General features: G+C 40.1%; 1 protein-coding gene across 1 annotated transcript; it reads left to right on the top strand.

Moving 5' to 3' along the window:
- The first annotated feature begins 7437 nt into the window (after positions 1–7437).
- Positions 7438–14115, top strand: LOC137291180 (multiple epidermal growth factor-like domains protein 10). The gene is made up of 9 exons (XM_067822471.1): positions 7438–7499; positions 8589–8723; positions 9589–9795; positions 10156–10392; positions 11482–11616; positions 11758–11904; positions 13087–13233; positions 13333–13482; positions 13988–14115. Exons 1-9 carry the CDS (start codon positions 7442–7444, stop codon positions 14113–14115), a joined length of 1344 nt encoding a protein of 447 aa, XP_067678572.1. The 5' UTR covers positions 7438–7441.
- The last annotated feature ends 1594 nt before the right edge of the window (positions 14116–15709 follow it).

Genomic DNA, 15709 nt, shown 5'->3' on the forward strand with positions numbered 1-15709 from the left:
TACCAGTCTCACTGTCCTTTGGACAAATGTAACATCATCAGTGTTTGTAGTCCCGGAAATTGTGACACAGGCTGGTCTGGAATGACAAGTCAGGAAAGTAAGTAATGTCGACAATCAGAGCATCTGCTATACTCACAACATTGGTTGATCTCATCCAACATCATTTTCTTGTAAAATTATTTACAGTTAAGAGCATGATTATTAGATATATCCTTCGGCACAGATCTAAGATTGGCCATGTTTACTTACGTCCTTATCTGTCAACCATCATTATGGTAAAGGGGAAGGTAAAATAATTTCGTTAAGTTTTGTGAGTTTGATAGGTACGATAATGATTGTGGTATTTTTACTTTATTCACCAGTTCGTCCATGTAGTGCATACTTCGGATACCTGTTTTGTGAAGCCTCTCGTATAGTATGGACACAAGTAAACGGAACCATATATGTTACTATTAAATGGGGACATCACTGAATATCTGATGAAAAGTTAAGCAAAGGAAAGACATTCAGTATTGTTTCATTATGAAGAAATGTAGCCATCTGCTTTTCACCCTCTCTTCTTTATCGCTGCATTGAGGATACCTAAGTTACTTGCGTTCACTCGGTGCCTTGTGAAAGTCAACTCAGAGTCAACTCAGTGTGAAAGGAGGCCCAGATCATGTTCACTTCAAAGTGGCCCTCTCTCTGTAACTGTTGTAAAGCAAATTTACATTTTCCTGAGGCTCAGAGTCAACTCAGTGGGGATCCTTTTCTAATTTAGATGTCTGTTCGTTTATATAAAAATTATATATTTTCAGTGTCTGACGTCATTTATTCACAGAGTGCCTACGTTCCTACGGCGACGGCTCATCCCAGTATTGCTCTGACAGGAAGTGCGCCGTGTCCTCATCCGACAACTGTGATCACCTGACCTGGTGGTTTGAAGATGGTTGCAGTGGCTATGGGAAGGGTACTGACTGTACAGGTCACCTTTTCGTTACAGTATGTTTGTTGTTGTTGTCTTTTATTTGAATAATATCCATATATATTTAATAATTGGCAGTGCTTGTTTTCCTATCCGCAGCATGTATCCAAGGTGTTGAGTATGGTACTAACTGTGGGGATTACTACAGTGCCCTGGTGTGTGGGGGAGAGTCTGGCACCTGTCCCCGGGATGCAGGTCGATGTGAGACGGGATGTAAATCAGGGTGGGCTGGAGAAGACTGCACTCAAGGAGTGAGTGAGTGAGTGAGTGAGTGAGTGAGTTATAAGCCTACATCTTATCGGTGATATCACAACTATATCGCGATAAGAAGCAAACTTAACTAATTAATTAAAAATAGCTGCGGACAGCGGACAGTCAAACCCACTAGTTTATCACAGATGTATGTTAAACCTATTATTGAAATCTAAATTGCTTGAACTATAGAAGACGATAGAACAGACCATAGATCGCCAACTCAAAGTAAGGAAGAAAATGTGTAATCTTAAGCATACTGACGTGCTACAGCTGCAGGTATGCGACTTGTCGGCAGTATCCTGCCCCGTCATGAACATACGCAATGTTTAGTCAGTTGTTCACCGAAACAAATCTCGAACGTGTGGTGCAAGGGGATGGGGAATTGTGTTGGACGTCATAACTGTCACTGATGCATGAAATTTGGAATTATCCTCCACAAGTCCACTAAAACAGTGTACAGATTACTGAATCCGTGATTGTTGTGGACTTGGGCACGAGTGGTAGTGAAGAGCTTTCAGATACGACCTTCGAATACTAAGTCCTTCCTTGATAAGGGTGTGTCTTGGAGGAGGAAAATAAAGTAAAATGCATCACTGTCTATGAAGCCTACATTAAGTGTTGTATCAGCTGTAAGGCATGTTCTTACAACATTCTAACAACAGTTCTTATACATTTCCAGTAGAAGAAGCTCCTGACATGTTTTGACGCTAAGTTTAAGAGAACATCGTTCCACAATTGTAATTAATGTATTACTAACATCTGATAACCATTTCAAACAATTGGTGTCACACACTTTCCACTTCAGGCAGCAGTAAACATTTATTTCGTAGGAGCGGCGAAAATCCCAAGTCCACACCGAGTGGAAACTCGACGGTGTCTTCACCTTCACTAACTACAAAAGTTTCTGTGTCTTTTAGTGGCATTTACAAGTTGTTATGTGTGAAAAATATGTTATGGATTAAACTTCTCTTTAATAATCTTCAAACATAAAGTTTAGAGGTCTTTACCAGACCCCCTCATCAGGTGAACTAACAGTTCATACAAAAGTACATTGGTCATACAAGAGTGTCCGACTATGATGTCATATGTTCAAAGTAGTACGCCACCCTGGATGGCCGGTCACCGGAGATGTATGAGTCGCTGAATGTCTCAGGTGTAGCCAACAGCCAGACTCACATCTGACACTGCGCAAGACACAGCTGAGGAAGGATGATGTGGCCAAGCCGGAAATAATGACCGAATGAGGACACTCAAATATGATGTGTGATAATAAAACTATAAAACATTGGCATTGAGCCAAGTAGCTTGATATTATGTTTCGACAAGAGAATGTTTCAAGCGCATAGTTACTGGTCACAATAACATCCGTTAATCATTAATTATTCATGCATTAATTGACCAAAACTGTGTAGGAACAGTATGTGGATTAAGGAATTGTGAAGAACTTATTTTGTAAACCCGCATGTTAAAGATTTTTCTCAGAATATTGAACTCACACCTTAATGTAAGCAATGGTCTTTCCTTCAGATTTCCTTTCGGTTTTCTTTTGTCGTTTACGGAAAGCATTCCTCGGTAGATGTATGCATAGATCATACCCAGAACATTTCGTAATAGTGATTCATTCGTAATAACACGTTTCGACAGATGCAACACACCTAAGGTGTTCAGGATCAGGAGTAAATTACTGCAACATTGTGTTTTTCCTTGTTTTCACAAATGTTTGTCAATAGTATCTATGTGTTTAAAGCTCATTACACAGATCTGAGTTAATTTTCAGTATTTATATCTAATGACCGTGGAAATTTCTTTAATTGTTATATGAATAATTACATCTCCTTCATTTCAGAAGTCGCGTTTTAATAATAAATATAGCTTTTCTTCATAACATATAGTTTTATTGGGAAAAATGAAACGTTTTGTTTTGAGAAAATTTTAAACTACCTCTCCCTTTGTCGAGAATATTAACTTGTGGTCAAAAAACATGTTTTTTCGCATTTAAACGAGTGCTTTTATGTTTATAAGCTCCATGACAGAAAAGTTTGAACCATTTTGACTTAATTCGTTTAATTCAGAGCGTTATTAATAAATCTCGAATTTTACTCAGAACTCAATATTCAGAACAGTTTGACCTACAGACAGCAAGACGTCTTTTGAAAATTCATTTGTTTGGGTTTGCTAAAACATTCAGCAATGTATATAACTATCTTGACACTTGGCAGAGTTATTTCCCCGTTTTATGGAAACACAATACGAATTGCTTCATATTATCCGTATGCTAAATTTTCATTGAAAAAAATGAAACAAATCACTGTAGATGAAAAGGATTTGAGTGAAAGTGGGCGAGTTAATATGTATCGGCAGTACTTCAACAATACCTTGATGAGAACCAATATAACACTGGTGTGTAGTAAATGTAATGTACACGTTTATGTTTAACTTGGTTCCACCAGGGTTGGTACATCACTAGTAATGCGATTCCCACCTGAAATCACCTGCAGTATCACGTCTACTGTTTTCTAGGGCATATAGGGGTTAGCTGCTGTGGTTCCGTTACAGAGTGATTTTATGGCATCCTTCCTTGACAAGGCATTACCGTTCAAGATTGTTTCTTTTCGACTACCTATGCTATTGTTTCTTTATCTACCCATTGTTGTCTTTAACGATATATATATGTTCACATTATATTGTCAGACAGTCTGGTATTGCGTGAAAATATTGCTTGCAACAAAAGTGCCAAACACTTAGTGTCTGAGCAAAATAGTGTAGTGGTTTACGCCTACCATCACATACAGATGTACAGCGGTGGTTTTGTGCATGACGATATGTCTCATCTCCATGTTGTCAATTCGATTCTTTGAAAGGTGTATAACGTGTTTCGATTTGTTTCCATTTTAAATTTTAAACTTTCGCTGTTCCTATCAGCAAGTTGTCATTCCAGTGTGTTCTCGCTCCATTACTTTTCAGGAATGGAGCGATGTGGAACAGTTTCAAATGAAAGAATTCATTTTGTCAGTTTGACATTTACTTTTGATAACAGAATACCTTGAAAGTAACGTAAGAAGTGTAAAATCCTGGCAGTTCTTCATTCCTTAAAAATAATGTGCTTCGCTTCCTTGGGTGAAGAGTTATATGTTTTTTTTATGCTGGTGTCAAGGCGACGGGGTTTTCACCTGAGTACGATTTGCCACATTCACAGTTAAGTTTGTACATCACTCCTTTCGGGGCTGCTTAGTGGAGCATGGATTAGTTGGCTTGGAGGATGGTCCTGAAGGTTGGAGAGCTATAGAAAGAGGTGTCGATGTCTGCTTGGAGCTTTAGGAATCTGTTCATTTGATGGGGTGTCTTGAGGAAGATGATTCTAATGGAGGCGAATTCTTGCTTAGTCAGTTTGTGTTTGTCTGGGAGCGGGGAGAGATGGTCCTTTTGACAAGGATAGTGGGATACTCGTTGCAGTTGTTGAAGACATGCTGTAGGTGGTTAAGTTTTTTTTCTAGGTCATCGCTTCTTGGCGCGCATTGTCAGGTTTCAGATAACACAGGGAGTGGTGGGCGTAAAATGAGTGTACTGGTTGGAATGGGTGTTTTTTCTATAGACTGTGGCTTGGGTCTTGTAGCAGGGTTCTCTTGACCGACGTGCATAAAGCGGCCTTGGCGAAGTTGATACTCAAATACCCAGATCTAGCCCTTAGATCGCTTTGTGCTGGTGGGCCCTGGATTGTAAATCTGTCACCGTTTTAGACCCATAATAACAATAAATATTATTAAAGTATTCTCGTGGTATGGAGAATATCCATGTAGAACTAATAACGTCCTCTTGGTGTTTATGATGACACAACAGCTAGTACGCTTCCTGGATTTCATACACCTTTTGTCACGGCAAATTCTTAACCGTAACAATGAATCTACTTCCTGGTTTCTTCGCTGGGCAACATGGAGGTCTCCGTGCTCGGGGTGTCGCTCTGTGTCTCTATGCTGGACATGGTGTCAGGTAATGTCTCTACATGATGTTACGAGTGTGTATTTCCTGTATATTTTTGTTATTAATTTAGTAATAGTATGATTGGGTCACCGCGTTTAGTGTTTTGAATAATAATTACGATGGGTCACATTTCGTATACTAGATAGTCAGCAATTTTAAGATTTTCGTAGCAGGCTGTACGGAAATTATCTGCCCTTGGTTTTCTATTTGTTACTTACGGGAGACTGCTAGAGATTTCTACAGTGTTGGCGATGGCGATGTGCCCGAACTTCCGAGAAAAGACTGAATATATATAAAAAGGCTGGTTGCCGTGTTGAGGGGGACGCACATTCACATAACTAGAGGATATACATCACTGCCAACGCTTCATAGCCGCCGTCAGACCGCTCGCTCTGTTACATTCTGCATGACTGCTTCTCTCTTGTACTAAGACTTTGGTGAGTTTGCTATATTATATTGCCCATTGCCTTAGATTTTGTCTCATTTGCATTGTATTTGAAATCGGTATTGTGAAACTGACTTGTGACTATGTATAACTTGCTATCTTTGATAATAATAACATTTGAATATTTTAGACATGTCTTTGTTCTGTTTTGCTGGTTCACAGGGGATTTCATACACCTTTTGTCACGGCAAATTCTTAACCGTAACAATGAATCTACTTCCTGGTTTGTTCACTAGGGAACATGGAGGTCTCCCTGCTCGGGGTGTCGCTCTGTGTCTCTATGCTGGACATGGTGTCAGTTAATATCTCTACATGAATCTACTTCCTGGTTTGTTCACTAGGCAACATGGAGGTCTCCCTGCTCGGGGTGTCGCTCTGTGTCTCTATGCTGGACATGGTGTCAGTTAATGTCTCTACATGAATCTACTTCCTGGTTTGTTTACTGGGCAACATGGAGGTCTCGGTGCTCGGGGTGTCGCCCTTTGTCTCTGTGCTGGACATTGTGTCAGTTAATATCTCTGCTGTGACTTCACTTGGGTGGGTTGAGGTTCCTTGAGAGAGCTCCCCCATCCCTTGGCATTTCTTTATATGAGAGTGTTTAGTCTGCCGAGTCAATGATTTGACGGAAGGGAGAATTTTAGAACATCTTGTACAAGCAAATGTTTGACTAGAAGATGGAGTAGAATTCGAGAGACTGACTGACCAATATTGGGGACTGCGTGTCTACAAGCAGAAATATGTTTTCTGTATGCTGAAGTTGGGGAGAACAGAGTGGAAAGCATTACACGTCATTGTATCTCTATCGTTTAAAGTGTGTGTTTTCTGATGTCTTCTAAAATAATCAGAATGAATAAAATATTTAAGAAAAATTCACATTGAAACTGTTGAGAGAAGAGTCCACGGTTCCTTTGATGGAGTACTGAACTGTGTCGTAATTCTGGTTGCAAAGCGCACAAAAACTATATAAATAAATGCATCAATGTTTACACCATTATCCTCTTACCTCATTAATGACTATAGGTACAGATGACACTGTGATTTGAACAATAATCAATTAAAATATATGTAAAACAGATTTAGATGTTTCCTTGTTTAATTGCATTTTAGACACGTACAGAAATAACATATGTTAACAAAATCATGTATAAATTCAAAACAATCTCTTAAAATTCCACGTTTTCCCTAATGTTGATAGTAATTAACACGGTACAACACTTGTATACAGGCAACAACAAACATGTAATAACTTACCTGATGTAATCACAGGCCTATGTCCAATAAATATATCCCTTCCTGTAATGAGCCACATTTGAATGCATTGACTGAATAAATTGTAGTTTTAAAGTGTTATGATCACATTCATTTAGGGTTGTCACCGCATATTTAGAATCAAGTAGAGAAACCGGAACTCTCACGACGCACATTTTCTGCGTACTCGTCAGCAGCTCCTTAACTTTATGTAACTGAACCCCAAAAGCAAATATTCATATAACACTCACTGAAAGTTTACTCGACATCGTTATCATTGTTATCTCACATAGCCGTGTTAAAGCGCAACCTGTTGTTTGCACAAACAATCCCCATTTATAATCGAGTGATATATTATGCCGTTGCAATGGTGTTGTTTTTATTTACATCACATGGTCTTCGGTGAAACCGAAGAGGTCAATTTTTTGCACCGGTGGGCCCTGGATTGTAAAAGGGTCAGAGTTGCAGGACCATAATAATGTCAGCTGATAACATTTTGTCATGTTTAAGAGGATACAACAATAAGCTTCCTGGGTTGTTCACTCGGCAACATGGAGGTCTCCGTGTTCGGGGTGCTGCTCTGTGTCGCCATGCTGGAGATCGTGTCAGGTAATGTCGCTGAATGTATTCATGACCATGGTGCCATTTAACATTCTCAACAGACGTTGGAATGTACTTGTTGTTTCCCTGGCTGGTAATCTGCGTCGGATCAGTGTATTGTGTTTGGGTAGGACGTCTATGATAACCCGTGTTGTGGTGCCAGTCTAAGCCCGGGCGACAGGAGCATGGACATCCCCATGTATGTGTAATGTTTTCATGTTACATCAGTATCAATATAAGTGTGTTGTTTAAAGCGTGTATGCTCAAAAGGGGTAAGAAATGTACATGTAGTTGCCTTGCCTGGGAATCGGCGGTAAAGCGATGAAACAACGACTGGGCAGTACACCGTATCAGAGTAGGACGTCCATGTTAATCTGTGGGGTGGTGCCAGTCTGGACCAGTAGAAGTATGGACTTCGTTGAGTGTATTCTTAACACAGCTCCGGAAGAAATGGGGTAGTCTAGTGATGAAACTGCCCGTTCGTGATGCTGAAGTCCCGAGCTCAGCATACCCATGGTTAGAATGTGAATCCCGTTTTTGGCCGTGATAGTGCTAAAAGCGTCGTAAAACCCTCCTACTAAAACTAAGCTCCCGACGACATGATCATTCATGCCTTTTAAGGAAGGGCTTCGCGTTATTAACAAACGAGGCAAGATTTGTAATATTTAAGGGTGCTTATCAGTGCTATGATTTATCGCTCAATACTTGCCTGACCTACTTCACCTCGTTTAAATACAGACAGCCATTCGGGGACATACTGCAACAATGTCGGCATATGAAAAATACGAAAAAAGTATGCGATATTTCGAGTTACTTACAGCATTTCTATCACACCAACAGATGTAAAAACCTAATCTACTAAATGATGCATCTTTGCTCCATATTTTTTGCAATTCAATATTTCGTAAGCACATGTGATGCACAAACTCTCTCTCCCGGTGAGATAAGTCCCATGTCTGTTAACCTCACTGAGCAGGTTGGGTTATCCGGGTTAATAACAGTCTGAATGTTAATGCGCATATCACTTTACAGCAAACTGCCCTGAACATACATATGCTAGTGTCACTGTCTATGTCTGATGTAATATATCTGATGCAGGAATCTGCCCTGAAGGAACATACGGCTATGAGTGCGGTTACCAGTGTCACTGTCCTTTGGACAAGTGTAATGCTACCAATGGCTGTAGTCCTGGAGATTGTGACACAGGCTGGTCAGGAATGACATGTCAGAAAAGTAAGTAATGTCGACAATCTGTCCTTGTTGGAAAGCCTTTCATATACCATGAAAGGACACGAGTAAACGGAACCGGTTATGTTACTATGTTAAATGGGGCTAATGTAGTGTAGGAAAGAGGAACCTTGCTATCTGTGAATATCTGTTTCATAGTAAAGTAAGTGTAATACATTTTATATTATTTGTTGCCGTCTACTTTTCATCGGTGTGACTGACGTAGCACGTGTGAATCGTAAAGTATCTCCTGAGGTGAAATGTCTCAGGAATCAACGCAAATAATATAGAAATGTGTAAATTTACATCTTACAACAAAATTTGTAGCAGCAGATACTGTTATATGTAAATGTAAAGACTTTCTGTCTTTCTGATAAGACATGTCACACAACATGGGTACTGTTTATGCAACTATTTTTAATGAAGCATCTTAAATGTTGGATTGTTAATGTGAACACTCTAACTATGTACTAATTCATCAAATAAAAGGACATAGTGTTTAGCGAAAAGGAAAGATTGGATAGCTGAAATACTGAAACCGTAGTTCCTCATGAACTGAAAAGTATGACACTAACTTTTTGTTATCTTGACATAAAGGTCAACCTCAATTATGTTTAGGAATGTCACCATAGCATTTAATGGCATACTATTAAATAATCTTTCCGTGGTGACATTGGTATTGTCTGGTGATGCCATGATGAACACCGATAACAACACAGCACAGAAACAGGTTGTGCCGGACAATTAAACATCTACCATGACGTCAGGTTACGTGATGTCAACCCGCATTAATTTGTTTTACTGTGTCTCTTAGTCCTTTTAATCACACGGTTAGAAGCAACAACTGACGCGCATTGCTTTTTTACCACAGGCAATATGGCACTCAACAAACCCACGTCAGCCAGCTCAGTCAATCAGGATCCTGGCAATGCTGTAAATGGTGACAACATCGCCGACAACCACCGTGTATGCTTTTATTCGGACTGGAGAGACAACTCTATAACACAGGCATGGTGGAGAGTGGATCTTGGAGAGACGGTCAGAGTACGTCATGCCACAATATACTTCAGGAGAGACTGTGAGTAGACAGAGAAACCATTTGACTTCATTTTAGACTGTATGCGTTCCTGTTTCACGCTTTGCAAACACACACGTCAGCGAAAATAATGAAAGAGTATATACAGCTGCAAACAGGTAACTTTTATGCATGAAATAATAGTCTCAGTAGTGCCATTACCTATGTTGTTCAAGAACAAAATCCTTTTCTGGTTCATGTCCCAGTTTTTATAGCTGTCAGATACTATTAAAAGAACAACACAAAACTACCATTCGGACATTCTATGCTCAATTTGTTTGTGGGACGCAGTATTTATATGATGTTCTGTACTATTTGTACATATGTACACAGTTAATGTTGAATTTTATAAACGCTGAGCAGATAAAGTTCGTCGGAATGGTATCCAGATCTACATAGCTGACACTGCCGCCTCCCCAACTGATGGAGTCAACTGCTACAACGTGACAGGGAACAGAGACGGGACAGACATACCTGATGTTTTGACGGCCACGTGTTCTGGTGAAGGGCGCTACCTGGTCCTGTACACAACGACTGTCAACAACGAAATTAACAATGTGAACGTACCTATGATGGATTTCTGTGAAGTGGAGATTGACGGTAGAGAGCAATGATATTATCTTGTCAGCTTAAACGATGAATAGTACATAATCGCTTAGTTTAGGTATATTGGTATTTGTTGAAAGAAACAAACTGAAAAACAAGGGTGATATTCTCCTTGATTACAAATAATAGGTGAAAATGTGGTCGAATCAGGGATGCTGTAAAATGAAATTTGGTTGCCGTTGTTCAAGTGGGCGAGGGTTGGTAAAAGGTTATATATATGTGTAATCTTTTACCTTTTACCAACGCTCTCTCAACCATATATATATACGCAATATCATCTTCGCTGTGAACAGGACATGAGTGAGTGATTGCAATTATTAGCAGTTCGGCGAACACGTAAGTGAAACTTGTTCAGAAAGTATATATCCTTAATACATTTAATGGTGATGGAAGGAAATCAGAATGAACTGTGTGATCAGATATATGTGTGAATTGATGACACAAAAGAGTCATTTTCAGACAAAAACGGCTAGTCTTGGTACATTATCACATCATGTCATGTCAGACAATCAAGATTCGTACTTATCTATCACCTCACATGAGATGACTTGGTGGCCTGTGGGCAAGTTCGTAATCCTTTTTTCAATCAGAAGACAATTTTACTTAAGGGTATCTAGATGCACTGATTACCTTAATACCTGTGATTAAGGCTGACATGGTCTAGTTTGTTACAGTATTCGCTACATCCCATGCAATTCTTCAGTCTGTCCATCAGCGACCGTTGACATGATGTTTCCTGTGTATTGACAGTTTAATTGTTCATCTTTTACATGGGGCAGGAAACAGCTGTAGTTATCGTTAGATCAATGGATTTTCCACCAGTTTGCAAGTAGGCGGACTTTGATGGCCCTTCTGAACGCAATTCCTGTTGCTTTCAAGCGGGTCTGTTGAACAGACGACCATAGGACAAGATAAGCTACCAATGGCCGATATCCAACCAGTAGAAATCTTTTCTGAGACATATCTGTCGTGGTTAACGCCAAACAAACAAGAGCCAAGACGACGGCATTTCAATATCAGGATACAGTGTTTGGCCTTGTCTACATACCCTTACTACTGCAAATTATTATTTTCTATCAACAGTCTGCAGCAGTGGTACTTTTGGCGACGACTGTGATAACTACTGCCACTGTGACGGCGAGGAGTGCGACTACGTGGACGGCATCTGTCCCAGTGGAGTCTGTCTGCCTGGATGGACAACAGAAAAGTGTGATACAGGTCCGTGCGGGGTGACTGTTTCAGCTGAAGAGTTATCTCCTCGTTAATGTCTACAGATCCTGGCCTTACAAAAGCCTGATCATTAGAAATGTAATAAAGTTAAAGTGCCACATTATTGTCAGATATTCTTTTTTCTTTCAGTATGTGAATTTGGCCACTATGGTGCTAACTGTAAAATGACTTGTCCAAGCAGAAACTGTAAGGGAGACAACTCTAGCTGTGACCGTGTGACGGGAAAGTGTGATGGAGGTTGTGAAGCAGGCTGGAATGGAACGGACTGTACCCTCAGTAAGAGACACTTTCTGTATACTAATATAACAAGTTACACACAAAAACTATACGAACACCCTAAGATGTGATAGTCATATGTAAACGTAAAGGTGGTGAGGTCATTTATGCTCTCAGGTAAATGCAACTTTGTGTGTGCTTAATGGGCACTTTAACGACATGTTATAAGTGAGTGAGTGATTTAACGTCACATCGGCAATATTGCAGGAATATCGTGACGAGAACATGTTACAGACTGAAATAGAGGATGCTTATATAATAAAAACCTGTCGCCGAAGGACAGTAAAAGAAGTAGAATATCACCGTGAGAGTTAAAACTAGCCTTGAAAGTGAAACCTAATATCACCATACAATTTCGACAAATGCAGTATAAAAGCAGACTCTAGATCGCCAACAACAGAAGGTAGATCACCATACTAGAGACCATGGGAACTTCAAGTACCTCTGCTACTTGCATGGAGACATGTTATAACATGCAACTTATTCAATTTTCGTTGAGTTTGACTGAAATTATACATTGCCAAAAAGCAGTAAACAAGGGCGCTGAAACACAGCAGGAACATGTTTAATTCACATACTCAAACACAACAGCCTAGTACTGTGGAAGACACACTTCCCATGCAGCTTGTGGCAACATTTCCTTTAAAAGAAGCTACAGACAGCATTGAAACCCCACAACTTCTTCACCATGTCACAACGCAGGCCGTTAAGCGTCCATGACAGAAACAAGTGCACTGCATGGGTACAGGATGGTGACGCCATAAGAAGTGTTGCTCACCCTCTTCCGTTGTCTCCCTCAGTCACTAAGAGTGAGTGACAGTTTCCAGGCCACTGGCAGAGTAAAGGACAGACCTCGCTCTATAACACACACAAAAAAATCATCAAAAACAGATGACGGATATGTTGTGCGACAAGCCCTTCGGAATCCATTCACAAATGCCAGTGAACAGGTGCCACAAGCTGGAATGAAAGTCTGTCTTCCACATGCTCTAGGCTGTTGTGTTCAGGCGTTTGAATTAAAATTGGTGCCGGTGTGTTTCACCATCCTGATTTTCGCTGTTTTGGACACATTTCATTGTTTCATTTCAACTCTTGTATTGTAAACATACACACGTGTTTCGACACATGTGATTGAGTATGTTCACAGTTTAAAGTATAGCAGCGCGTGTCATTTATTCACAGAATGTCTTGGTTCCTATGGTTACGGCTGTTCCAAATATTGCTCAGACAGGAAGTGTGCCGAGTCCTCGTCAGACAGTTGTGATCATGTGACCGGGATGTGTGAAGATGGTTGCAGTAGCGGTTGGAAGGGTATTGACTGTACAGAAGGTTTGTTGTCAGTCCTGATGTTTGCGGTGTTGTGATTGTGACGTATAGAACTATGTTTAAAAAACACAATTACGTATGGTTCAATTCTATACTTTTCAGCATGTATCCAGGGTGTTGAGTACGGAGCTAACTGTGTGGGCAACTGCAGAGCCCGGAAGTGCGAAGAAGGGGCGGATGTCTGTCCGCGGGATACGGGAAGATGTGAATCAGGCTGTCAGTCAGGGTGGAAAGGACAAGACTGCACTCAAAGTAGGAAACAAAAAACAATGTGAAAATCTGAGAACATGCTCATGAAACCGTAAAGTATTACATGTACAAATAGATAAACCCAAATACAAGTATAACATACGTACATGATGTAGCCTGATATACCAGATAATAGCACATGGATTGACATTATTATTCTTAACCGTTTAGTGTAACTTCATTTTAAAACATAGAAGATTATTCACATTTAATAAAGAAATATTGTGTTTGTTAAAGTTGATATGAGGTAGTATGTAAACCGTTGAAGATAAGGGAAATTTAATGTTAACTGTTGACGTTCTGTATCTTTTCCTGTCAAATGTATAGTTGTTTTCTTTCAGTTGTTTGTTACTTGAAGCCACAATCATCAATATTTAAGTTGTATGACTGCAAAATGACCAATTCTATCCCGGATACCCACGGGTCATAATGTATATATGTTTTAACACATCTTATCTGTTACAGGGATCCTAGATGACAACAGTATAACACATCTTATCTGTTACAGGGACTCTAGATGACAACAGTATAACACATCTGTCTGCGGGCTTGTTGGGAGCTCTATCAATGCTGGTATTCATGGTTTTAGTGATGGGCGCGGTGTGTCTATGGAGGAGGAAGACAGACGTCAAGTAAAGTGCATTGCTATATGCGAATACTGGTGTTCGGTATACAAGCCATTGATGTTGTATTTGAGGCAGCTGTGTGACTAGATATTAACAACTCTGGAGCTATGGCATTATACAGAAACAATTGTTTCACAGAGAGCACTGTTAAGTTAATACATTGCTCAAAATTTCCAAGGCTTAGTACTCTAAAATAATTGCGGAGATGTATTAATCTAAAATAATACATTTACATGTATTTGTTAATGAGTGAAGACATGTTGAATGAACAAAGGCCCGATGCAAAGTGCTGCACAGTGCCAACTCGCAGCATGTGTTCACCCTCTAAAATTTCTGAACCAGAAATGTTAATAAAAGTCCCCACGAGATCAACTTCACAAATTCACGCTAATTCGAACGTATTTGATCCATGTGATGCATGGCACTGTCGTCTAATGATCTTAGAAAATGACTGCATGGCTGCCGACTGAAGAGTGATCAACTCTATAGTAAGTGCATTGCCGAGTTGCTATATGCGACAAGGCGTCTTTCAAGGATCATGAACAACTGGTGGCACATATATCACTGAGGTATTGCCACCGAGCTGGCCACCCATGCAGGTATCCTGCATCACCGACTCTGCCAAAGTGAGTTCGTGCAGTATCGTCCATGAATGTACAGTCTAGTCACAATGAACCAATGTATGTTCTATTGTGCAATAACATCCCTTTATAGCAAACTCACGATCGTTCCAATATCTAGTAGTACGTGGAAAACAAACACGTTAAAGTCTTCTCTATAGTGGCCGAGAAAGCTTCCACCCTTTCTTGCACACATGACTGTAGATGAATAACTAACTTTCTTGGTACTTCATGCACATCGTCTCCATGACTGCATGCTCTGATCGTGCATCGATAAAGTCAGATCCTATACGTCCCACACAAACATTGAGTTACGGAATATTTCAGTTTTGGGGGATACAGTTTTCAAAGACAAGTAATCATTATATTGTTCGTCTCCAAACTTTGAGTACTATATGAAAGTCATTTGTAGCATAAGAGTTCTTATCTCGTTCAAAAACATTTTCTGATAATAACATACAATCATTTAAACGTATCTGTGCTACTATTTGTATGTCAGATTGTTAAAAGATATCACTCATTGAACGGATTGCACGCACAACCACGCACAAGCAACCAGGTAGATTTCCTTTGCAGGAACAAGTCCAGCACAAGTGAAAGCGCTGCGGGTTTGCAACTTTCTGCGTCTAAGACAGCACAGAATCGTGAATACGATGCCGTATCGGGAAGTCAGTATGCCACGCTGGACGGACGGTCACCGGACACGTATGAGTCACTGAGTGTCTCAGGTGTATATTCCAACAGCCAGGCTTACATCTAAAACTACACAAGACACAGCTGAGGAAGGATGGAGTGGCAGCAATGCCCACGTCGGAAATAATGACCAAATGTTGACACTCAAATGTGATGTGTGATGATAAAACTATAAAACATTGGCATTGTTGTCAGAAGTAGTTTGATGTTACGTTGAAGAACACTGTTTAGATTTGCTACAAAGGACATTGTTTAGGAGCAGAATACAATTAGTGATCTTTATTAATACAG

This window comes from Haliotis asinina, chromosome 7 (assembly GCF_037392515.1).
Source record: "Haliotis asinina isolate JCU_RB_2024 chromosome 7, JCU_Hal_asi_v2, whole genome shotgun sequence".
NCBI lineage: Eukaryota > Metazoa > Mollusca > Gastropoda > Lepetellida > Haliotidae > Haliotis > Haliotis asinina.

Coding starts and splice junctions, on each gene's coding strand:
- LOC137291180 (XM_067822471.1), top strand. CDS start 7,442: ATGGAGGTCTCCGTGTTCGGGGTGCTGCTCTGTGTCGCCATGCTGGAG. Junction 7,500..8,588: donor CATGCTGGAGATCGTGTCAG/GTAATGTCGCTG, acceptor TATCTGATGCAG/GAATCTGCCCTGAAGGAACA. Junction 11,617..11,757: donor AACAGAAAAGTGTGATACAG/GTCCGTGCGGGG, acceptor TTTTTCTTTCAG/TATGTGAATTTGGCCACTAT.